Below are 24,489 nucleotides of genomic sequence, written 5' to 3'. Positions count from 1 at the left end.
TCACCCAGGAAATTACAAGGGTTTCAGGAGCCCTGTGCCAGGAGCCGAGGGCAGAGACCAACGCAGACTTTTCTATTAGCTCACATCTTCCAACACAATAAGACAAATCACCGAATTTTTTAAATTGGCAAAATATCTGAACAGAAAGTTTACAAAAGAAGACATGTGAGTGGCCAATAAGCACATGGAACAGGCCGGTCACCAGGGAGGAGGTAGGGCCACCATGAGATGCCTGAGCAGATAGACTCAGGAGCCTCACCCTGAGTAAAGCAAAAGCGGGGGCAACGACATGGAGCAACGGGGCCTCCCAGACATTGCTGGACAGAGTACAGGACAGTGTCACCATCATGAAGAACTCATGGCGTCTTCTTAGTTACACATAAATCCACCATATGACCCAGCAGTTCTGGTCACAGTTCCTCAGCCAAGAGCCACAAAACTCAAGTCCACAAGGAGTCTTGGCCATGCACGCTCATGGGGGCTCCACGAATTGCTGTCAGAGACTGAAACAATGCGCCTGTCTGGTGGCAGTTAGACGCTGCCCGAGTAGTGCCCCCCCCTCCCCCCCACGAAACAGAGGCCTGCTCAGCAATGGGAAGGACACGCAGGGACACAGGCAGATCTCCAGGATGCTGTGCGAGAGGAGGGTGGAGACAGAGTGCGGCTCCATTTACAGGGAACTGTGAGGGACTGATGAGGCTGCAGTGGCAGACGGTGGACCCCCGGTGCCTGCAGGTGATGGCAGGCTGGCTGCAAAGCGGTGTAAGGGAAGGTTAAGCGTGATGGAAATAGTCTGTGACTTGGCCAGGGTATCAGTGTCACAAGTTTTCATTTGTCAAAACTCATCAAGCTGTACATTTAAAAATGGATGTTTTATTCTGTATAAATTATACCTCAATAAAGTTGATTTTTAAAAGAATATAATATGGCTAAGTGTAACCTCATTTAGGGAAAAAAACCAGTGTTATATATTCCTGAGCACAAAGGAAAGGCTTCAACCTAGAAGGACACCAACCAACCACTAGCAGGGCCACCGTGTGCATTTGGGAGTGAAGGGTGTGAGAGGGGACGTGGACCTTTTCTTCTACAAATTCTGCATTGTTTGAATTTGGTGGGAAAAACAACTTAGGAGGAGGATGAGGAGATGAAACCTAAGTGATCTGTCCAGGGAACACCAGAGGCGTTGTGGCAAACACTGCCAAATTTCAGTGGGGATACTTCATGCCATGGGTCTTGATTTCAAGTGTGAAATAAATGCTTATATCTTGTTACTGCTAACTTCCAGGGATGGAAAAACTGTGTTTGGGCTTTCTCCTCCCTAGCTGTCACTAGAGCACAGATGGTGCTCATGGACTCACCTCTCTCGGGGCACTAAGTCAGCCCCTCCTCAGGAATGGTGCTCTGACCATTCTAGAATGCTACAACGTACACCTCCTGCATCTTACACAAAAAATACGAATTATGGTACATTTCGTATGACCCACCTTTCCATGCCCACAGGCTGGCACATCGAATGTGTGTTGTCAGCTTTACAATAGTGTCCAGGATACCGAGCCGATGTGAAGCTGAAATGCAAGCAAAGCCTAATTTCTCTTATGACGCTTTTGGGGGGTTCCCATTTCTTTGCAATCCCTTGGACTGCATGTGGACACACTGCCACTGGGTCTCTGTCTGCGGGAAGGTCTTTCTGAGCCCCTGTTCTGGAGTGAACCCAGGGTGTGTTTGTTAAAACCTCTAGGACATGCCTGTCTCATGATGAAAGGCCATGCTCCAGAAGAAAACCTTCCTGGCAAACTCGTTAAGGAGTTTCCGATTCAAGGTTCTGAACACAGACACTGTCTTGCAAAGCAATCGCTTCTCCACAGGCGAGCCTGCTCCTGAGTCAGACTGGAGCCAGGACACTTCCCAGGCAACCACTGCCCCAGGGGGAGACAGCTGATGTCATGGCCACAAGCGCCGGCTGGGGATAAGGAGCAGGAAGCCTGGGTGGCAGGTAGTTTCAGAACCCAACTGAGGACTGTGTCCTACACACCCACTTATTTACCTTTGTACTTTCTAGACTGCTCTCTACAACCAGTCTCTATCCAGCCTCCCAAAGTTGCCCTGAAAAACTGGTTTGTGGACCTAAGGAGGCCAGGGGACAGTGGCAGTGTGCAACAGCTACCTTGGGACTTGTAGGGTTACTGCTTCCACATGAGACTTGCCTAGTGCAGAGTTACCTTATGTTCAGTGTGGCACTTATGTTCAGTGGCCACTAAACCTATTCTGCTTCACTCTGGAAATGCCTCTAAGCTTGTCCCCTCCCCGCTCTGCTGCCTCATGGCAGGCCTCATCCTTGTCACTCCCGTCTAAACTCTCTGTCTCCCTTCTTCGAGCTGAGCCCAACTCCAGCTTTTTGCTGCATGCAAAAAGGAACTCGCTAAAATGCACATCTGATCATGTCACCCAGAGATAGACACAGAGACAGAGAGAGAGCTACAGAGAGAGAACGAGATCGAGACAGCAAAGTCCTTGAGAAGATAGTATTCTATTTCAGCCCCACTAGAGGAACTTCAATTCACCTGTAGTAGCAACCACCCAGAGTTGGTGCAGACCCCACAAGTGAAAGGGCACGGCCCCAACAAAACTGTCCTTCTCCCAGTGCCAGTCACAATTCAGGGGTTCCCAGGCAGCCCACACCTTCAACTGATGGGCTTTAAATTCAGACATTTCCATGACCCCCTCAGGTTTGGTAATTCATTAGAAAGACCCATAGAACTCAGGAAAGTGCTGTTATTATTATCTTATTATAAAGGATACAAGCCAAGAGGACCAGCCAAGTGACAAGAGGCATAAGGAAAGGTCCAGGAGAGGACATAGAGCTCCCATGTCCCCTCCCTGTGGAGTCAGTCTGCTGGAAAATGAGGTGAGCCCCTGGGGGTCTCCATGTGAACACAAGCCTCAGGGAAGCAATGAGACAAAGGGGCAGTGATACACACGGGACAAGGCCCCTATCCCCACTGCAGCACCAGGGCAACTGGGCTCCAGCCTGCACCACATACACCCTCCAACGGTGCCTGGTGTGAAGAATGAATGAATGAATGAATGGCAGTCATTCTGAAAGCCCCTTATCCTGATGTGCATCACCTCTGACTTTAATCTGTCTGGAACTCCTGCCTTTTCTGAGGAATTTGGAAAACCCTCAAGAAGCACTTCAAAACCACCCTTTGGGAGAAATGGGGGTGTCTCTCCAGACATTTCTGCCCAGGTGGAGACACACGGGCAGAAAGAGCACTTGTTCTTCCTAGAGTGTCAGCTCCCATCCCTTCCTGATCCATCACCACCAACAGCCCAGAGCTCCCCAGACAGGCAAGTGGACACAGCTCTTGTCCAGCAGGGGCTACTGTCTGGGGTATGTGCTGAGGAGCAGGGGCACAGGACTCCTAGGCGGCCTCACCTTTCATGCTCGGGTGCTCAGGTTGGAGCCAATGATGGGATCAGAGCAAGGCCACACATCACCAGATTGGCTCTGTGGACAGAGCTCTGTGGCTGACATGAGGGGAGTGGATGAATGGAGTTTCCATGGCAGCAAGTGAACCAATTAGGAGACAAAATGGGTGACCCAGGTGACAGGGAGGGGGCTTAGACTGCAACGAAGTGTTGGGGGCAATGCTCGAAGGGGCCAGTTGAGAGGACTGGTGGTGGGTGGTGGGCAGGTGAGTCCTTGAGTGGCAGTGACTAGAGCACTTCCTGGTCCAGTGGCTTATCGAGGGACAGGCAGTGGGGCAGCGGGAGTACAGGGCTCCCTCTTTACTTTAAATGCTTCATATTATTGGAAACATTGAAAATGAGCAGCTATATTAACAAGATGCTTAAGGAGAGATTTTAAATCACTACCAGTCCTAACATGTCACTTTCTGCTCTGCAAACCAGCAGTTAGCTTTGACAGATCGGTTCTAGAGCTGTTGTGTCAAACCTCACTCTTGCTGAAAAGCTGGTTTGAAAAACTGGTCCCGTGTGGCCGCCTCACAGATTCCTTGTTAGGTGCTGGGAGACTTTCCAGCCCTCCTTGCAGGCAGGGAATGGAACCCGAGCCTGAGGCTGGGCTTCTGGAATACTGTCCATGCACTGAAGCTTGGGCAGAACTGTTGTGACACCCTTACACAATTACATTTCCTCATTCCACATTGCTCAGTAGTTCAGGGACAACTACTGAGAGTTTGGGGCCCAGGCTTGACCAACACACCCAGCAAACCCTGAGTGGCCTTGTGCAAACTTCCTCTCCCAGAAGACAGGAGACCCAGTTCTGGCCAAGAAGGAGGAAATGACTGAAGGAGAGAGATTAACGGGTCCTGGGAGGAAGTGGCCAAGTTACCTTTGATTATGTAACAGCCAGCAAGTAGAACATAGACACGATGGGCAGGTGAAGACAGAAGCGTCTTGTCACAGACTCTAGGAGAGAAGTGTTTCTCAGTGTCCTAACAAAAAACCATATGATGCAGGGGTAGAATCTGAAGGGGTTTTCTAGCTGTAACAAAGTCTTAAGGGAAAAGGGAAAGATAAGACCATCAAGCAGCAGGGGCTGCCACAGCCAGTGAGGAAGTGCAGAGGAATAAGGAAGAGACCCAGAAAAGGGAAGAGAGAACTGAAAGCAGGTTTAGAAAGCCCCAGAGCTGCCCCTGAGAAGGACAAAGGAGAGAGCTCACACGAGACACAGCCAGGTGGGGGGACAGGGAACATTGCTACCCCAGTCCCGCAAGGACCATGGTGGGCAGAGTGGTTGAGGCTCATGTATCTGCCAGCATGATGCCATGGAGGATGTCATCAGGTTGGTGTGAAAGGGCACTGTGGACAGCAACTTAACTCCTAACAATTAAAAGTGACAAGAAAGGATCTGGTGTGGCTTCCACTGACGCATGCTTGCATCATGGTCCCAGCAGCCACTGGTCATGCGTGTGGTCTTAGAAAGTCACTCTTCTGTGGGCCTTACTTTCCCTGTAAGTGACATGGGTCAATGCTGCCTCACTTAGAGTTTATTGTGAAAAATGAATAAGACTGTGAGAAAGTGCCTGGCACTTAGTAGGTGCTCAGTAAAAGGTGGCTTATTTAAGTATTGTTTCTAAATGTATCCAAGGAAAGTGCTGGCTGCGTCCAACACACACCCTGCAGGACAAATCCAGCTCCAGCTGTCGCCCACAGGTCTGGGTGCTGCATTCTCACGAGGGCAGAGGAGCCGTCGCAGCAGAGACCATGTGGCCTGTGGAGCATAACACACTTACTAGCTGACCCTTTTCTAGTTTTAACATCATGCCTGTTCCTAACATCAAACTTTCTGCTCACATACTTCATCAGTTAACTTGTACAGATCCGTTCTGGAACTGTCACACCAAATACCACTCATGTGAAAATCCATTCCAAAAAGTGTGTCCTCTGTGGCCACCTCTTTCCAATGGCCACTTATGGATAATGTCTCCAGATCTTTGGTATAAGTGGTACCAGAGCCTGTGTTTGTGGCCGGTTCCTACACCAGTACATGAGAGAGGACAGAGCAGGAGGCTGGCACCGTTCTCACCCACCCGGGGCTTTTGCTGCTGGGTCCAAAGGAAGGACAAGATCTCACAGGCCCTGACTCAGCCGACAGGGAGATGCCACTGGAGGCCATACACTTCAGCAGACCCAGCCCCCTGCTCATGTAGTTGGGCCCTCTTTGTTCCCAACGGGGGGATGACAGGTGCATCCCTGGGTCTACCTGTCCCCTCTCTGAGGACCTGAGTCCAAGAGGAGGTGGCAGGCCCAAGGAAATGACGTTATGAGAAGACCAGAGGTTTCAAAATTAAAACTCGGATGGCCCAATCCCAAATAATCCTTGAAACCGAAAGAAAGGGAGAGAGGTATCCATGAGACAGATGTGGCCACAGGATATGGTTCATGTTCTCAGATCTCAGAAAGACCCATAGACATGATGGCAGGGAATGGCAGTTTCTCAAGAACATCGTTAAGGAGTCAGTCAGTGCCAAGGATGAGATGGGGCTTGGGGAAAACGGAGGGGACAGTCCGGTCACGGCTCAGGTCTGCTCTGAGCGAGAGCACGAACACAGAAGAGGGCAGGCCTGAATACATTCACTCTGACAATGTAAGAACTGACCCACGGTCACTCTGCTTGTCGTCTTGTCCAAAATGACTGAAGCCCGTCTGGGTGAGGCCAACAAGGGGGAGGATGCCCGACCTCAGACATGAGACGGCACCGCGGCACTTTCCAGTCCTCTCCTGGAGGAGTGACCCACCAGGACAGAGGGCAACCTGCAGCTGAAAAGGACCCGAATGATGCAAGAACTCAGGAATTCCCCAAGAGCTGGAGCTGTCAGTGACATCGGGTATTGCCCACTGCCCACCTCTGCCGGTTCCATTTCCTGGAGTCTGCGTCTTTATCTATATGATCATCACTGTTCCAGCCCCAGCCCACCCCAGTGCAGCTAGCTCTGTAGGGAGGTGTCCTCTGCTGCTGGGACTGGAAGGAAGTGCTGTGTTCTGAGTGGTATCCTGGGAGACAGAGTTTGATACATGTATTGTGCAACCTGTGTGCATGACACAAATAAGACGTGTCAGTTCCTGAGGTACACAGGATGCTGCCAACTTTGGGGTACAGACTACAGGGCTGGGAGGAGACAGGGCAGAGCTGTAGAGGCTACTATGTCATGGCCATTGCCCCATGGCCCCAATATCCCCTTGGAGTGGAAAGCATAACGCTCATGCACTCTGGAAGCTGGAAACTGGGGAAGCAGACTCACAATTCCTGATCCCCATCTCAAGCCCCAACAACAGATGGCTCACCTCAGACATGGCTCTGTCACTGGCTTCCATCCCCCATTCAGCTTCCAATCACACCCACCAACTGAGGGCATCTCGTGTTCTATCAGGAGAGCCCACTGAGCTAGCAGACCCACAGGTCCTGCTGACCCCAGTATAAAGACTCTGAGGGAGGGGGAAGGTCCACCAACGAGGCTGGGGACCAGCGGTTCCTTTGCAGAGCGGATGCTGTGGAGGCAGATGGAGGAGTCCACCAGGCTCCCTAGACTGGCCTCTAGGGTATCAGCAGAACCAGACACCCAAGTTCATGAAGTTCAGAGCTGAGACCAGACACTGCTTCCCAAAGTCACAGGACATCGATGCATTGAACATGTGGCTTTTAGATTCCTGTGAAACACACAACTTATCAAAGGTGGGATTCTTATAGCCACAAGATATCAAGGCACTAGCAGCCAAACTAAGAATCAAAAGGCTGCTTGGGGAGCAAGTCCGCTGACTGTCTTTGCCCCACACACAGTCCACTCCCCTGCCTGCACATCAGGGGTTCTCTCCCATGGACAGTGTGGACCAAGCACAGCCCCTGGCACACAGTAGGAATGTGTTTATGTAAAATTCCTGCTCACCTACTCAGGCAGCAAACCTCCATGCCTGAGTTGGCACACCAGGCATTGTGGTAGGCCCAGTTGTTTTGTTGTTGTTGTTGTTGTTGTTGTTGTTGTTTTAAAGATTTTATTGGGGAATTGGGGGATGGGAACAGCGTTGGGGAATCAGGGAAGGGGAACAGACAAGTTGCTGTCCATTTGTTCTTCAGTCTAGTTGTGGAGGACATCGCTTCACTGGCTCATGTTGGTATTGCGACCACTGTGCTCTTCCCGGGTGAGTCAGATTGCTCGCCGGCCCTTGGACAGCCACTCACGGCAGCTCACGCTGGCCTCTCACACTGGCTGCTGGCCACTCCTGGTAGCTTATGGCAGCCCACTGCAGCCTCACTGCAGCCTACGCCATCGCCTGCGACTCATGGCAACCCAGCTCCAGGTTGAGCTATTGTTCACCATCTTAGCTGTAGAGGGCGCAGCATCACTGGCCCTCATGTGGGATCCGAACCGGGGCCCTGCTGCTCAGAGCTGGCGTCCCAAGCCAACTCTTAACCAACAAGCCACTCGGCCAGCCCAGGAAGGCCCAGTTTTAAAAGCGTCCACAGCCTCTTAAGGATGATTGACCAAGGTTTCAACTCAGTGCTGTAATAAGTGTGATAATACAGATGTGCCAAAGGGATAGGGGAGGCCCCATCCCTAGACTCTGGACACCAGTTATGACCCAGCCACTCTTCATTCTAAAATGTGAGGGTGGCCCTGGGGCAGGCACTCTGCTGGTCTCTGACTTAGACAAAGTCTGGTCATTTCTATACATTAACAACAAAATATCTGAAAGAGGAATAAAGAAGACAATCCCATTTACAGTAGCATCAAAAACAATAAAATGCTTAGGAATAAATTTAACCAAGGAGGTGAAAGATTTGTACATTGAAAACTATATGATATTAAAGAAAGACATTGAAGACAAAAATACATGGAAAGATAGTGCGCATGGCTTGGAAGAATTAATATTGTCCATTCCACCCAACGCAATGCACAGACTCAATGCAGCCCCTATCAAAATCCCAATGGCATATTTCACAGAAATAGAAAAAACAATCTTAAAATTTGTATGGAACCACAGAAGACCTCAAATAACAACAATAATCTTGAGAAAAAAGAACAAAGCTCAAGGCATCACACTTTCTGACTTCAAACTGAACTACAAACCCATAATAATCAAGACAATATGGTATTAGCATAAAAATAGATACACACACACACAAAAAAAAAAAACAGAATTGAGGGTCCAGAAATAAACCCTAGTAAATTAATATTTGACCAGGGAGCCAAGAACACTCAATGGGGAAAAGGTAGCCTTTTCAATACATGGTGTTGGGAAAACTAGATATTTACATGCAAAGGAATGAAACTGGACCCCTATCTTGTACCACTCCCCAGAATTAATTCAAAATGGATTAAAGATTCAAACTGAAAGTTTAAGGTTGTCTGAAAGGCAACCTATGGAATGAGAGAAGATATTTGCAAGTCATATTTCAGATAAGGGATTAATATCCAAAAAATATAAGGAACTCATATAACTCAATAGAAAAAAATCCTATTAAAAAATGGACAGAGGACCTCAATAGACATTTCCTAAAGAAGACAAATGGCCAACAGGCACATGAAAGGATGCTCAAAATACTAATCATCATGGAAGTGCAAATCAAAACCATAGTGAGCTGTCACCTCACACCTGTCAGAATGGACATCATCAAAAAGGTAAGATATACCCCCTCTTGCTTTGAGAGTTGTTACTTTCTGCTTTAATAAACTGTCCTTTTCTGTAAACCTTAATAAATAAATTTTTTAAAAAGATAAAAGATAACAAGTGTTGACAAGCGTGGAGAAAAGGAAACCCTCCTGCACTGTTGGTGGGAATGTAAATTGGTGCAGCCACTGTGGAAATCAGTATGGAGCCTCCTCAAAAAATTAAAGACAGAACTACTGTATGACCCAGCAAGTACACCTCTGGGTATTTATCTAAAGGATATGAAATCACTATCTTAAAGAGATATCTGTACCCTCGTGTTCACTGCAGCATTATTGACAATAACCAAGACATGGAAACAAACTAAGTGTCCATGGACAGACGAAGGATAAAGAAGATGTGAGATACACACATACACACACAAAGGGATATTAACCAGCTAGAAAAAAGAAGGAAATCCTGCCGTTTGTGACAACATGGATGGACCTAGAGGGCATTATGCTAAATGAAACAAGTCAGACAGAGAAAAACAGATGCTGTATGATTTCACTTACATGTGAAATCTTTTTTTTAAAAAAGCCAAACTCATCATAGAGAGAAAAGAATGGTGGTTGCCAAGAGCTAGAGGGTGGGGGAAATGGGGAGATGTTGGTCAAAGGTACAAACTTCCAGCTATGAGATGAGTAAGTTCTGGGGATCTAAGGTACAGCATGGTGACTATGGTTAACAATACTGCATTGTGAACTTGGAAGTTGCTAACAGAGTAGATCTTAAATGTTCTCATCACAAATATACATGTAATTATGTGAGGTGATGGATCTGTAACTAACCTATTGTGATAATCTTTTTGCAGTAGACACATGCATCAAATCATCTGTACACCTTAAACTTATGCCACGTTGTATGTGGATTATATCTCAGTAAAGCTGGAAAAAAATAACTCGTGGAGTTTCCAAGGGATATAGTCTCAGCTGCATAGTCTTATAAAAGCAACATTCCACTTTTCAGGGTTAACAGAAAAATTCTTAGGCAGAAAACACCTCTGCATTTTAAAAAGGGGATTGTGATCATGGAAGCCAGCTTTTCAGTCTTTTCAAATATGTTCTCCATAAAGGCTGGTTCATCAAACATTGGTAAGAATCCATGTGCAACCCATCACCTGGCCTGAAAAGGTTGACAGCTTTTCCTCAAGACCCCTGGGCCCATCATGAGCCTGTCCCTGCACAGCTGTATCTTCTGGGCACATTCTACGAGGCTGCGTGTGTCCCCAGGGGCTCCGGTAACTGATCCTGAGCTCCAAGGTAGAGCATGGCACCGTCATCCATCTCCATGTAGGAAGGTCCCTCCAAGCCCAAGTGCAAGGAGTGAGTGAGGGGGCTTGAGTGTACACTTGTATGCACCCCCTTTGTCCCAGAGGCCCTAAATCAAACATCCTCTAACCTAGGAAAACCCTGTGCTAATCCTGACATCATCTGCATGACAGTTGTAGAAGACAGCACGTATCTGCATGATGACACATCCATGATGGGTCTCGGTTTGCTGCCACTTGCCCTTCCATGGACTAGAAAATTCGTTCCGTTTACCTTCTCCCAAAAGTTGCCATCCATCCTCTTTTTTTTAACATGGTTGTGAAATTGGCTAACGGAAGGGGAAATTTCTCAGCTCCCACTTCTGCTTTTGAAGGCCATAAAACAGCAAGAGTGAACGGGCAGACAGCACAGCTCCACCGAACAACAGGCCGCTCCGGACTCGGCTCCACTGTCAGGTAAGACTTGAACCGACCCCTCTTTCCGATCAGGTCCGAAGGGCGGCTGCCCCTCTCCTCTCCCTTACTCTCTCTCTGCCTGAGGGCTGGGCTTTTTACAAATGCTGGCTGTACTCTTATGCTAGGACTGGGGGAATATTCTGGAAACAAATACTGCTTATCTAGCACCTGACACCTGAGGGGTCAGTGTCAATGCCTCTGCTCCAGCTCTCCTAACAAAAACACCCCTGGTTTGGGTTTGTTTTAGCACATGTTCTCTTGACCCAAAGGTGGGCTCTTGCATATATTCACTCATCCACCCCCAGACTTTCCAGGCGTGCCAACCACATACTGGGTGCTGAGGGAAGTCACCCACAAAAGCAGCCCTGTGGGGCCTGGTGTGGCAGTGCTCATTCATTCCTTCCTCTTCACACAGCTTTCTCCAGCGGCCATGGCAGCAGTACCTGAACTCGCCAGTGAGATGATGGCTTACTACAGGTCAGTGGGGAGAGTGGGGCTCCTCTTTCAAGAGTGGGGTGCTATCTGTGCTTGGAGGCCAGCTCTGTCCCCCCCAGCTGCCTCTTTCAGTGGCAAGCAGGGTTCCAAGTTAACCTGCTTTGAAGGCTGGTTTCCTGCCAACTCCAAGTCCAGGCTTAGGACCCACCAGGGCTTCCTGCAGACAACAAGCAGAAAGAGAAGATGGCACATAGGCGATACAGGGGACCCCCTTGGCAAAGTGTGGCCTCAGCAGAAGAGAAGGCTCAGGTTTTAGCTGGGAAGGATGTTAGGTCCCAGGGTACCACAAGGGCGCCAGGCCCGCCCTGCCTCTGGTATTGTCCCATGTGTGTCAGCATGTAACCTGACAGCTTTAGGGGCATGCTGTCTGCAGGCTGTGCAGGGAGGAAAAATAACTTATCTGGGATGCATAACTGAGCAGGGTCTATTTCTATTACAGTGGCAACGAGAATGACCTGTTCTTTGAGGCTGATGGCCCCAGACAGACCAAGGTGAGACCATGAGCTTAGCGCCCAACCTAAGGAAGGTTCTGCCATGGAAAGGCTCGAGGAAAAGGGTATGGGCCACCTTGACTGTGGTATTTTGTGATGGAATGACTCTCACCTCCTCCCGTGAGACAGATGCAGGCTATGCTACATACTGACCTGGCCACTGTGTGGTTCCCATGTCACCAGTCACTCACTAAGGTTTGGTGCTGGCAGCCATGCTTGCAGAGGGCGAGGAGGTGACAGTGGTGATAACATTTGCTGTTTCACGTAGGAAGACAGCCAAGGCTTCAATGCAAATTTGATTGTCCTTTTAGGAGAGGGGCTCAGCCTCCATGACTCATTGAAGTGAAGCTCCAAGACCTTGAGGGTTAACATGCCTGCCCCCTTTAAGGTAGAATCATCTTTTGCTCCCTGGGGTGGAGCTTATGACAAGACATAGATGAACTGGAAACTGAAAGAAAATCATTCAGTTACTGTTTGACCTTGGACAAGTCAGTCACCACTGTGGGCTTCATCGGAAATGTTTTAAAACCAGCGTGACTGCTTTATGCAGCCCTGGGTGGGGCAGCTACTGGCGCTCTGTCACGTGGAGCCTGTGATCTGGGCAGGAACCGATGTCACATTCTGTGTTACTCCGTTCTGTTCAAGGTCTCCTTACCTGTCCCTCCAGCTTTGAAGCCATTATTACACTTCAGGACAACTGCAGGGAGGTCTTTGTACAGTTACACAGGTTCCCTGAATAACAAGCAGCAAGCATTTATCGTACTTGCAAAATGCTCATGAAATAGCATTCTAAGAAAAAAGAACTTGTGTAGAATAATTAAAAACTTGTTGAATGAGCATAGATGTAGTGAAAATCTGATTATCACTGTCATGAAAAATGAAATACATAGTGTTAGAGCATTAAGGATACAAAAGGTATAAAGTGTAAGAAGGTACAAGTCTACAGTTAGGCAGAGCAGGTGTCAAAAGATAAACAATGTCTGAATGGGATTTATTCTAAAATAGCATACAGGGCACCAAAAGGCTCCCATCCTGGCCTGGGTCTGCCTCTAGCTGCCACGTGCCCTGGGGTAAGCCACTTAGCCTCACTGGGCTTTGCAGACATGAGATCATCATCGTTAGGCACTCATTATCACGAAGACCCCTTCCACCAGTGATGTCCCAGCAGGCATTCTCTGGCCTGACCACCTTAACAGCTCATTTCCTTGGTGTCTCCACAGTGCTCCTTCCAAGACCTGGACCTCAGCTCTCTGGGCGATGGGGCCATCCAGCTGCAAGTCTCCCAGCAGCTCCACAACGCAAGTTTCAGGAAGATTGTATCGGTCGTAGTGGCCATGGAGAAGCTGAGGAAGGTGCCCATTGTCTTCTCCCAGGACTTCCAGGATGACGACTTGAGGAGCCTCTTTTTCCTCATCTTTGAAGAAGGTACTTAATCAGAGCTGAGTGCAGACAGGAGGTCTCTGCTCATTTCCTTCTCAGAGTCCATAACTCAGCAGACAACTAAACTCCCCAAAGGTCAAACCATTGTGAACTTAAAGGGGTGACATAGTGGCCCCAACAAGCTCAGGGGGTCACATGGCAAGCCTGGCAGCCTCAGGGACTGAGTGACCACCCAGGATGTCTGATCACAAATTCCTAACATGGCGGGCTGTCACCACGCAGGTGTACAACTTCCTTAGCAAGCATCACTCTGCCTTAAGCGAGCCCTGTCCATTGTTCTTACACATCTAGGATGACACACCTTTGAAACGTCAGAGTAAGCTTTTCCTACTGGAATGCACAACTGCTGGCATCAGGACACAAGACCACATACCCCCTCATTGTTATCTTGTTGCCAGCATACCTTATCTGCTGTAAATGTTGTGTTAACTGTCCTATACCCGCCCATGTAAAAGAAGTCTGTTTCACCACTTTGTTTTCTATCCAATCCTAAGCATTTCCAGGCTTTGCTTTCTCCCACCTCCCTCATCTACCTCCAGTGATTTCATGGACCTTCCTTACAGGCTTTCTTTTTATTCTAATGCATAAGAGGAACTGGAGAACTGCCACTCTCCAGGACATTTTCTCAAATCCATTGGACTTGCTTCTGATCATGTCCTCAAAATCTTGGCCCAGATAAATTCCTGTAAAATTTTTCTATAGGTTTGGATGTTTTTTTGTCAACACCTTTAAAAAGTAGAAGACCCAGTGATGAGAGAAAAACAGGGAAGCCGAGAACCCAAATTAATCATCTCTTTAGTTGAAACTACTCTCGGAATAAGACCTTGATGACTGCTCACACTTGCAAGTCACTCTGTCATCCTCAGAGTGCTTTCTCTTACCCTCTCTCCTGTGCATCTCATATCTCTGTTGGGCCAGCGTTTTATGTCTGTCACTCTGTCCCTTGTCCATAGCAAGCAGCAGCACTGAAGCCTGAGCCCATGTCTTGTGGCGCCAAGTGCATTATCCTCACCTGTTTCACGTGCCTTTCCACCATGCTACAACTGACCTCGAGCTGTGCATGGCCTGCAAGAGCCTGGGTCCTGCTGCCTCCCATGCTCAGGTCTCTAAGCAATGCATGTGCTCCACATTTCAGAAACCATCAGCTGCTTGTGGGATGACACTTACGTGTGTGATGCGCCCCTGCAGTCGCTGAACTGCAGACTCCAGGACGTAAACCATAAAGCGCTGGTGCTTTCCGGGCCACATGAGCTACAGGCTGTTCACCTCAATGGACAGGATGTGAGCCAGCAAGGTAAGCGAGGAACCTTCATGCCTCTCCTGGCTTCTGGCAACTTGCTATTCTCCACATCGTCAACGAAGTAGATCAAGGCAAACTATCACTGTCAGTGAAAAAAGTTGGATGCAGAACATATAAACTTTGGGTCCCAGCAGTGACACCAGATTAGCTTAGCTCATTCTTTTCCCAGCAACAGGCATGACTGAGAAATTAGAGGCTCAAGCACAGCCAGGACCACTGTCCAGCCAGGTCATTCAAAGATGTGCAATGTCAGCTCTCTGTTAGAAAGTGGTCATTTGATGGACGTGACCTAACTGCCTGCGGGTTCTTCTTCCTGTGGTTGAGGTTGAAAGTAGAATGGTGAAGAGATAACATGTCCACCCTCGTTCCCAGCCCTGCCCCAGTGCCTCTAACATCCTTCCTGCTGGACACCAGTGGGTTCCTTGTAGGGACATCTCACTGACAAGCAGGAACTTTTGTCTCTGCTATAACTGGCAAATCTCCCAAGTATGGGAGCCCATCAGTAATGGGATCTTCCTGGCACCCTGCTGCTGTGACTGAGCCCTGTGTGCAGGGGTGCAGCCAGGGGAGTGTGGAAAGGAGCAGCCTGCTCCTCCCAGGACTGACCTCGGAGAGAAGTGTCACTGTGGGAAGTGTCCTGCTCTCAGCTAGGCCAGAACAATCCTGTTTCTTTAGAGCTGGTCGTGACCATGACCTTGGGGCTTCCAAGTGAGACAGTGTGACTAAGGAAGATTCAAATGAGTATCTATCTTTGGAGCCACTTTTCCCAGCTAAGTTTCTCCTCGCCCCAGTTCTCCCCACTTGCTGCTCTGTGTTCCTGAAATAGATTTGTGCCTGATTTCTTTAGGGAGCCCAGCTTTACCTCTTTCCTTGCTTTCACATTGATCAAATTGTTCTGCTCTTGGGGATGTGCCCATCATTGGCCAGTGTCAAGATGGCCTCCTTTTCTTTCTTTCTTTCTTTCTTTCTTTCTTTCTTTCTTTCTTTCTTTCTTTCTTTCTTTCTTTCCTTCCTTCCTTCTTTCTTTCTTTCCTTCCATTTTTAAAAATGAGACCCCCTAATTCTTCACTGCCATGGTGGTGAGGCTCTGTGAAGCCCTCAGACCTTCTGGGAAAAACCTAAGTCAACCAACTGACCCTGCTGGTATCTGTGAGAAGTTGTAGGTGGGTTCCCACAGAGGGTGCTAAACAGTACACGTCCTGGGCTTGGGGTCCAGTGGTAGGGCCAGCCCTGCACTCCTGTGTGTCCCTGACCACCCAGCCCCTCCCCTTTCTCCAGTGGTGTTCTGCATGAGCTTTATGCCAGGAGAAGAAAATAACAAGACACCTGTGGCCTTGGGCATCAAGGAAAAGAACCTGTACCTGTCTTGTGTGATGAAGGATGACAAACCCACCCTACAGCTGGAGGTAAGTGAGTGCCAGTGGCTGAAGGCCCCCCTGAGGCTCCTCTAAAGCAACCCTAGCCACCACTGAACTTTCTTAGACAACCACCATTCCCTGCAGAAAACCTGACAATTTTGCAGACTTGTAAATAAACTTAATGTAATTGTTAAATGCATGCAGCTTTCACTCCCACCACAGAAAATTAAATTATTTTGCTGATGTTACTGTGTCCTGCTGTTGCTACCACCCAACTGATTACAGTGTTAGGGTTGCTCCATTTGATCAATGGCACTTTGGAAAATTAATCAATTCAAGAGACCTGTCACCTGTCGTCATCTCCAGTCCCTAAATCACCCTCCCTCCCAACCCTAGCTCCCAGCCAAAGCTTCATTTCTAAATTGAAGTCATTCTACCCAGGGGCATTAAAAACAAACAAACAAACAAAAACAAAAACAAAAGAACAGCGGAAGTCCTTGGGAACTAGGTACTCTTGGAAGCTTTAACCTCATTTCACTTTTTTTTTTATTAGTTTCAGGTGTACAAAACATGTAATAGTTAGACATTTACACCCTCACAAAGTGATACCCTCCTCCCCCAATCTACCACTCTTCTGTCATTTTCACTTTTTGAAAACTTCCCACCTACCATCGCATACTCAGTTTCAGAAAAGGATAAGGGCTCCTTCACACACAGCAAGTTGGGATCACAAGGAACTCCAGAGCCTAGCTCCTGGTCCTGAGAGTGGCTCTTCAGCTTCCCCTCGAGCTGGCCCAGAGAACGTGGTCACCAGAGTGCCTTAGTCCCTTCTCTCACAACAATTCTTATTTCTATTTTGCCACAGACAGTAGACTCCAAAGGTCTGTCTAAGAAGATGGAAAAACGGTTTGTCTTCAACAAGACGGAAATCAACAGTAAGGTGGAATTTGAGTCAGCCCTATACCCCAACTGGTACATCAGCACCTTGCAAGAGGAACAGAGGCCCGTCTTCCTAGGAAATCAAAAAGGTGGAAAGGACATAACTGACTTCACCCTGGACATCCTCTCTCGCTAGAGACCTATACCTAGAGTGCCCACATGTGCTAAGTAACAGGCTGCAGAAGGAACAGAGGGTTTGGACGTGGTGCCGGCTGCATGTCACTGAGGCTAGGTCAACACCCGGCTGCCTTCCCTACACTGATGCTCAGGACGCCACCAGCCAGAAGGAGCGCCCATCCTGCAGGGCCGGTCCTTAGAGCCCTGGCCAAGGCGGGCGCCTTTCGCCTGCCTACTCACACAAGGCCAGCCTGGCAGGAGCCACCGCACATTTGGCCCAAAGAAACCCTGTGTCTTCTGCACCCAGCCCCTGATGAGCAAGCACTTAACTATCTATTTATTTATTTATTGGTGGGTTCCTCTATTTAATTTAGAAGCAACGGTATCTATGAAAGAAAGAGCCCAGTTTTCAGCACCCAAGGAACCAATTTAATTTGGACAAATGTGCTGGCTTTATATGAAGTCCTTTTACCAGGCTGAAAACAAATAAGCTCAGATTATTTTAACAGGAATATTTGTAAATGAGGAAGTATAATCATACTGATTCAATGATTTTGAAATAAATTTCACTGAAAAAAAGTTTGTCTCTGTGTGGTGACTAGCTTCCCTTGGATGTGACACAGAAGAGTGGAGGTAAACAGGCTGGGACCTGGGGCTGCGGGGGGCAGCCCACTTCGCACTGAGTGTCACCGGGCACCTGGAAACACCCCTGGCCAGCATAGTCGCCTCCCCCTCCTTCCCCTTCATTTCTGTTTCTCAACAGACAGATATTCAGCGCACAAGGTTCACCTGAAAACAGGACCAGCTGGAGCACTGTAGGGGCTGAGTTGTGGAAGTGGCTGTCAATGATTTCTCTGCGCATTTACTTGGCAGAATTTACTTAGCAAATGCTCTGTACTAGACACACTAGGGTTGGTGAGTGCATAAGCGAAACGAAGGCAGCATGACAAGTAGAGGTCACATATGGTAGGAAAGGAGTGACCAGGAGAAGTGACATCTGCTGTGAAGGACTGAGGGTCATGGAGGGTGATTTATGAGTCAGGCCTAGAAGGATGAGCAGCAGTCCCTCATGGAGAAAAGGAAGAAAAAGGCACTTCAGGTGGAGGGACCCGTGTGAACAAAGGCAGGGGGTATGAGAAGAAATGATGCCAACAGAGAACCTTCAGGGTTGCACAAATCACCAGAAGCAAAGTGAAAACACAAAAACAACTCTGGAGAAAAACTGTATCTCGTATCTCACACAAAGGGAGAATTTGCTTACTATGTAAAGAGTTCCCTCAAAACACTAGGAAAATAACAAGAACAAATATTTAACAAAACAATAGGCAGAATCCAACAAAAATAAATTAAGAGGCTGCCCCCCAAAAAGGACATACTATTAGATCTTGGACAGAGTAAAAGATACTCAACATTACTTATAAGAAAGGTGAATTAATAGCCCCTTTGAGATACTGAAGTTCTATCAGATTACAAACATCAAAATTTTAACAGCACAGACCATTGACAAGACTGAGGGAGGACCTCCACTCCAATATTATGGGTAGTACAACTCCTATAGAGGAAATTTTGATAACTATGAAAATTACAAATGCATATCCCCTTTGGCCCAGGAATTTCACTTCTGGGGATTTATCCTACAGACAGACACATACCCTTGTGAAATTACATGCTCAAAATTCATCATTGCACATCACTTGTAATAGCAAAAGATTGTAAACAGCCTAATGTCTGTCAACAGGAAACTGGCTAAGTGAATTATGGGACATTTCTACAGTGGAATGCTATGCAGCTACGAAAAAGAACAAGAAAGCATTCTGCACCAATACAGAATCCTCTCCAAGACACGCTGACAACTGAAAAAGAGGCAGAGGCAGACAGTACTAACTTTTATGTAACCAAGGGAAGGAGAAAAAATTAAGCAATACTTTCCAATGTGCTTTTATTTGATTTGAAAAATTCTGGAAGACACATAGGAAATTTAAAAAGTAGCTGTGAGGGGCTGGGGAATAAGATATGTGGGGACAAAGGTGAAAGCAAGACATTTCTACAGATACTTTTTGTATAGTTCTATTTTTCAATCACGTGACTAAATTACTGACTCAGAAATAATTTTTAGAAAGCATTCTGTCAAAAAACAGACAAACAAAAGGCATATGACTTATTTGGGGAAAACAACTGTTGAGTGTGCCAGGTGGCAGCAGTCATTCCCAGCCCCGTCTCTTTCTCCTTCTTCACAGCTCTCCAAGCCGGGCCATGGGGTACGGACAGAAGCCCCACAATCCCGCAGAGCCCCCTCCCCTCTGCACTGTCTGCTTTGTAACTGTCGTGCAAAGGAAGGGACAGCTGTTGGGAGCAGGCCCCCAAGTGGCACCCACTCCACAAGACATACCAGGGCTGGCGGGAGGCAGGCAGCTGGTCTGGGGAGAGAGCAGTGGTGTCCTGGCACCCCAGCATTGATACCGCCCTCTTTCCTGGCTAAGTGATTCAACTGCACCCACCTCTCTCGGGTCCAAAAGGCAGGACATGCCAGAACGAGGGACAAAGGGTGAAGGTAGCTCACCTTGTGAGGAAGCCAGGCTGTAGGTCACCTATGTGGGGTACATTGGTACAGCCGTGCTGAAAAGGAAATCCGTGTGTCCAGTTTGCTTTTAACATGCCGCGTGCCTCAACAACTCCACTATTTGGCATCTTCCCTGAAGAAACAAGTTCAAGGATGTTTCCTTTAGAATTGTTCAGAAAAAGTTTAACAAAATAAACCTGGAAAGGGTCTTACTATCCTTTGGTAGAAAGAGGTTAAATAAAACATGGCAAGCTAAAAACAAAAAGGGTACTGCTGAAATGGAAAGAGATCAGTAAAGAAACCAATGAGGGAAACAGTCAAGTTGCAGAGCAAGTACAGAATGATACCATTTACATGGAGGAGAAAACAGACATCCCAAATGCATAGCCCTGTGCCTCAGAGTAGTAAGGCAGGAGGTCTGGCAGGTACCAACCAGGCTGAAAACTGGTTCCTGGGGTGAGCTCATCCAGAGGGACCTCAGCTTTATCTGCAACGTTTGAATGTTTCACAGGAAGAATGCGTTCATGAATTACTTACATAATTTTTTTAATCCTCTGCATTAAAATGCTCAAAAGGCCTGGGCTCCAATTCCTGGATCCTCCAAGGGCTATTCTATTCCTGGCTTAGGGCCAAGTTCTTTCCCCATAATAGCTCCCCCTTTCTCTGCACTGATAAGGTGTCCTTTATCCAGAAGAGAAGTGGCCTGTTTCTAAGTGGAAAGGGCCACATGATTTGAGTGGGGACGGACAGAACCTTCCCCCAACTCCAGGACAACAAATGGCACCGGAAATAGCATGTCCTTACATTTTGTGGGGGGCAGGGAGTCAATTGTCTGCACCTCGAGGAGGTAATACACCACCAGTGCTGCTCCCAGCATCTTGCAAGGAGATCTGGTGTACTTGGAGAGTAGGAGTAAGGGCTGGTGAATGTGACCTGATGGCTCAGATTCTGTGACAGGCAGTTGTCAGGGCTAGGGTGTGGCTCCTCCCACAGGCTTGGGAAGGAGTCTGGTGAGGGAAGGTGAATGATGCAACGTGTGTGGGAGCACAGCTCGTTTGAACCAGGTTGGGAGAAGGTGGCTTCTACAACATCCGGGCCAGAGGTAGAAGGGTCAGTCAGGTGTCCTTGGTGCAGACCTGCTCTCCACCCCCTCCTCATCTCCTGCACAGCCTGGCTGAACTGTCCAGGACATCTGGTCCTAGGGGAAAGGGTGAGGATGACCTAGGGAACTGGTGACACTGCCCCATTCCTAGCACATCTCACCCATATCCTGGATCCTAAATTGGCAGCTTCAGAGATGTTCTCCCTGGGAAGTCCACAAGCATGGCTTCTCTTATTTGCATAAGCATGGTGTTTGCTTACACAATCTCAAAGTTCAAGTCCATCTCTCAATGCAACACGTGGGCCAGGAGAGGAAGGGCTGGCAGGGCAAGGAGGGTGCCTGTGGCCTTAATGTCTCTGAGAATGAGTCACCTCTGGCAAATCGGACAGCTGCCACTGCAGAGGTTCAGGCGTGGCCTGTTTTGGGCAGGTGGGGCCCTCTGGGGACCAAGATGTGGGCTGTGACTGGTATCCAGCCACTCCCTCCCAGGCCCTGAGCTTCCCCCCAGCACTCTTCTCTCTCTCCAGCCCCTCACCTCCACCCCCTGTGTCCCAATCGCATCAACCCCCAGAGACAAAAAAGGTATGAAATCCCTCAACTGCCAGAGGTCAGGAAGTGTGGGCTGCGGACTCCCAGGCACTGCCTGAACATCCTGACAGCCACTCAACCTGGAGGGGCGCCCGGCCAGAAGAGGGGCCGCCCACGGAAAGAGGGACCACTTGGGGCTACTTGGGCTGGAAGGGGTGAATGTTGGGTCTACACGAGTCCCTGAAGCAAGGGACATGTGAAATCCAGGCACATACAGGAGCATCTACACACACAATGGTTTGGCTTTAATGAAACCTATCAAAACGCTTGAAAGAGATGTCAAGAATGGAGCTGAGCCTCAGGGCCCGCCAGCCTGGGGGTGAGACTCTTGTCCCAAGCAGGCAATGTCCTTCTGATGCCCATCTACTGTGGCCAGAGCAGCAATTCCAGTTTCTCACACAAAAGGCCCTTCCAGGGTCCTAACCCTTGTCAGATGCTGGTCTTCCAATATTGTAGCATACAAACCCCCTATAAGAATTTTTTGAAAAACTGACCTCACCCCTCTGCCAACATATATGTCTTAGGTTAGAATCTAAAATTTTTCATCATAATTTAAAATAGTTAATGGCAAATGTTACAATTCCTAGAATATTGTAAATTTGACTTTTTTCTTTTAATTATTTTTTATTATGAAATACACATTTTTTAGAATTAGTTTCAGCTATCCAACACAGTGCAATAGTTATACTTTTTACCCCTCGAAGTGACAACCCCCCTCCCCCAATCCGCTGCCCCACTTCCCCCCAATATCATACATATCTATTACAATTCCCTTGACTCCACTCCCACACTATACTCCACGTCCCATGACCATATATATATATTCACTTATAGTTAACATACAATATTATACAACATCAGCTTCAGGTGTACAGTGCAGTGATTGTAAATTTGACATTTTAAAATAAAGCTGTTACATTCCTTTTGTAAATACATCTAATGAAATCCCAATACCATAGTGACTTTCTTACTGTGATCCATGTAAAAATTACATGAATAAATTCCTCTTCAACATTCAGAAAATTTACAACATTCCTTTTTTTCCTTGAACTGATATTTCCATTCATTTCCCCCATGAGATAGTATACTAATATCATGTGTATTGTGCTTAAAAGCATTTCACTGATCATCCTATGATGCTTATTTGCAACAATAAAACTGTTTTCAATCAAAACTTAATTTATCTCTTTATGTAACAATAGGATGTTAAATTTTTAAAAAATTCTTCCAGGTTGAGTCATCATTACAATGTTGTTAATATACAATTGGTCAAAATAACATAAATATATACACTATATTACAAATGTTGATTTTTATCAGCAATATACCTTGATGAGACCGAACTTTTAAAAATTATTTCATATATTTATATGTTACTCATAATTAGAATAAGAGCTCAACATTGATCCTATTCTTAGCTTAGTTTCTTAAATGTAAGTGTTGGGAAACCTTGTACATAGAAACCATAAGTAGATGAGAATGAAAGAAATTTTGTTACAGCAATGTCATTCAACTCTTGGAAATCTTTCTGAGCTACTTACAAAAATCACGTCGTCATCTATCATCAAAAATTGTCCAATGATTTATTAACAACAACGTATTTAAGTCCTTTTTCAGTTTGTTGAAAGTAAGGAAATGGAAACTGCCAGAGGTTCCAGAGTCCTTGAGTTCCCACTGCACAGTGAGGCAGTCCCTCTGGTGCCCCAGGGGGTCTGACACCCCAGAGCAATGGAACACCCTACAATTAGGAGTGAGCGGGGAGCCTACAGTTCCCACCTTTTCTGGAGAGTAGAAGAGCAAAGGCACATGGCAGGCGAAGATCACTCCAGCCTCCTTCCCATCCCCTGGGGCTGCCTGCCCTGGTGCTATGTTCACTGGCCTGGATAAATGCCAAGACCAACCCAGCTGATGTCAGGGTGTGAGTTGACAGCAGTGACAGCACTAAATCCCTCTCTGCTGCACAAATAGAGGGAGAAGGTTGGAGCAGGAGGCCTGGGCTTACTCTTACCTCCGGCCTCGTTTTTTTCTCTGTAATAATTCGAGGTGGGGCGAGGTCAGGTGATCAGCTCTAGCATAGGAAAATGACTATTAAGGTAAGAGGACAGAGTAGCTGGCTGGGTGCAATGAGAGGTACTATTTTAGGTGAGGTGTTCAGGGAAGACCCCCTGAGAACGTGGCTTGAGCAGAGACCTGAATGTAGAGAAAGTGCCAATCTTGCAAAGATCTGGGGGAACAGCATGCCAATAGGAAGGAACCTCAAGACATAAAGGCCCCAGATTGGAAGTGGGCTTGGCACGAATGAGGTACAGCAAGAAGGCCCATTTGGCTAAAGCAGAGTGGGTACATGAGGGGGAGCTGGAGACAGGGACAGAGAGGCAGGCAAGGGCCAGGGCTCTGAACAAGGAGTTCAGACACAGTGTGTCATGCAAACCCATTGGAGGTTCTTAAACACGGAAGGATGATCTCATATGTTTTATCGCTCTTGATGTGTGAAGAATGGACCCTGGGGACAGGAAGAGAGGTGTCAAGAGTGGAAACAGAGAGACAAGTTGGGAGGCTGTGACAACAGGCTACCCAGGAGATCTTGGATGAGGATAATAGGAGGTAATGGGGTATATCTGGGCACAGAGACAACAGAACTGGCCACTGGAGTATGTGGGAGATGAGAGAGTGGTAAGTGGAGACATGGAGGCATTTAACAGAAATGGGGAAGCCTGGGGAAGAAGCAGGTATCGTGTTGGCATGGGGGTATGCACCAAAAGTTGTGTTCTGGCTGAGTTATATTTGCGATACTTACTCAACATCCACAAGAATATAAAATCCAGGGCCGGCCAAGTGGCGTGATGGTTAAGAACTGGCTTGGGACGCCAGAGGGCCCCGGTTCGGATCCCACATATGAGGGCCAGTGACACTGCCCTCCACAGCTAAGATGCTGAACAACAGCTCAACCTGGAGCTGGGCATCCGTGAGTCGCCGGCGACGGTGTAGGCTGCAGCCCCTGTGGCAGTGGGTTGCCATGGGCTACCGTGTGTAGCCAGCAGCCAGCGTGAGCAGCCAGCAGCCAGCGTGAGTGGCCGTCCAGAAGCCAGCGACTGATCTGCCTCGCCTGGGAATGATGGTGCCAACTTGGGCCAGTGAAGCAATGTCCTCCACAACTAGACTGAAGAACAAAAAGAGAGCAACTTGTCTGTTCCCCTTCCCC

The 24,489-nt window shown here is 47.8% G+C and overlaps 2 protein-coding genes across 4 annotated transcripts in view; one reads left to right on the top strand and one right to left on the bottom strand.

The window, feature by feature from the left end:
* IL37 (interleukin 37) overlaps positions 1–20,199 on the bottom strand; it is a 45,721-nt gene extending 25,522 nt beyond the window's left edge. The window contains exons 1-2 of one of the 2 annotated variants that reach the window (XM_019662863.1): positions 20,135–20,199; positions 19,598–19,730 (exon numbers count right to left, since the gene is read on the bottom strand). The gene's annotated coding sequence lies outside the window, so the exon portion shown is untranslated. Of the gene's footprint in view, positions 1–19,597; positions 19,731–20,030; positions 20,105–20,134 lie in introns of those variants that run through there. The other variant, XM_019662862.1, reaches the window with a different exon arrangement.
* On the top strand, positions 10,819–17,593 carry IL1B (interleukin 1 beta). 2 transcript variants are annotated; one of them, XM_019662860.1, is made up of 7 exons: positions 10,819–10,897; positions 11,313–11,374; positions 11,832–11,883; positions 13,104–13,308; positions 14,459–14,617; positions 15,902–16,029; positions 16,847–17,593. In XM_019662860.1, exons 2-7 carry the CDS (start codon positions 11,328–11,330, stop codon positions 17,054–17,056), a joined length of 801 nt encoding a protein of 266 aa, XP_019518405.1. In that variant the 5' UTR covers positions 10,819–10,897; positions 11,313–11,327; the 3' UTR covers positions 17,057–17,593. The 2 variants fall into 2 exon arrangements, with proteins under 2 accessions (XP_019518405.1, XP_019518406.1); XM_019662861.1 differs by lacking the exons at positions 10,819–10,897; positions 11,313–11,374 and having other exon boundaries at positions 11,873–11,948.
* Positions 20,200–24,489: the final 4,290 nt, after the last annotated feature.

This window comes from Hipposideros armiger, unplaced genomic scaffold (genome assembly GCF_001890085.2).
Source record: "Hipposideros armiger isolate ML-2016 unplaced genomic scaffold, ASM189008v1 scaffold_382, whole genome shotgun sequence".
NCBI classification, from domain to species: Eukaryota; Metazoa; Chordata; class Mammalia; order Chiroptera; family Hipposideridae; genus Hipposideros; species Hipposideros armiger.
This window is presented reverse-complemented; position numbering and strand designations above follow the sequence as displayed.

Coding starts and splice junctions, on each gene's coding strand:
- IL1B (XM_019662860.1), top strand. CDS start 11,328: ATGGCAGCAGTACCTGAACTCGCCAGTGAGATGATGGCTTACTACAG. Junction 11,375..11,831: donor GAGATGATGGCTTACTACAG/GTCAGTGGGGAG, acceptor TTTCTATTACAG/TGGCAACGAGAATGACCTGT. Junction 13,309..14,458: donor TTTCCTCATCTTTGAAGAAG/GTACTTAATCAG, acceptor TCCACATTTCAG/AAACCATCAGCTGCTTGTGG.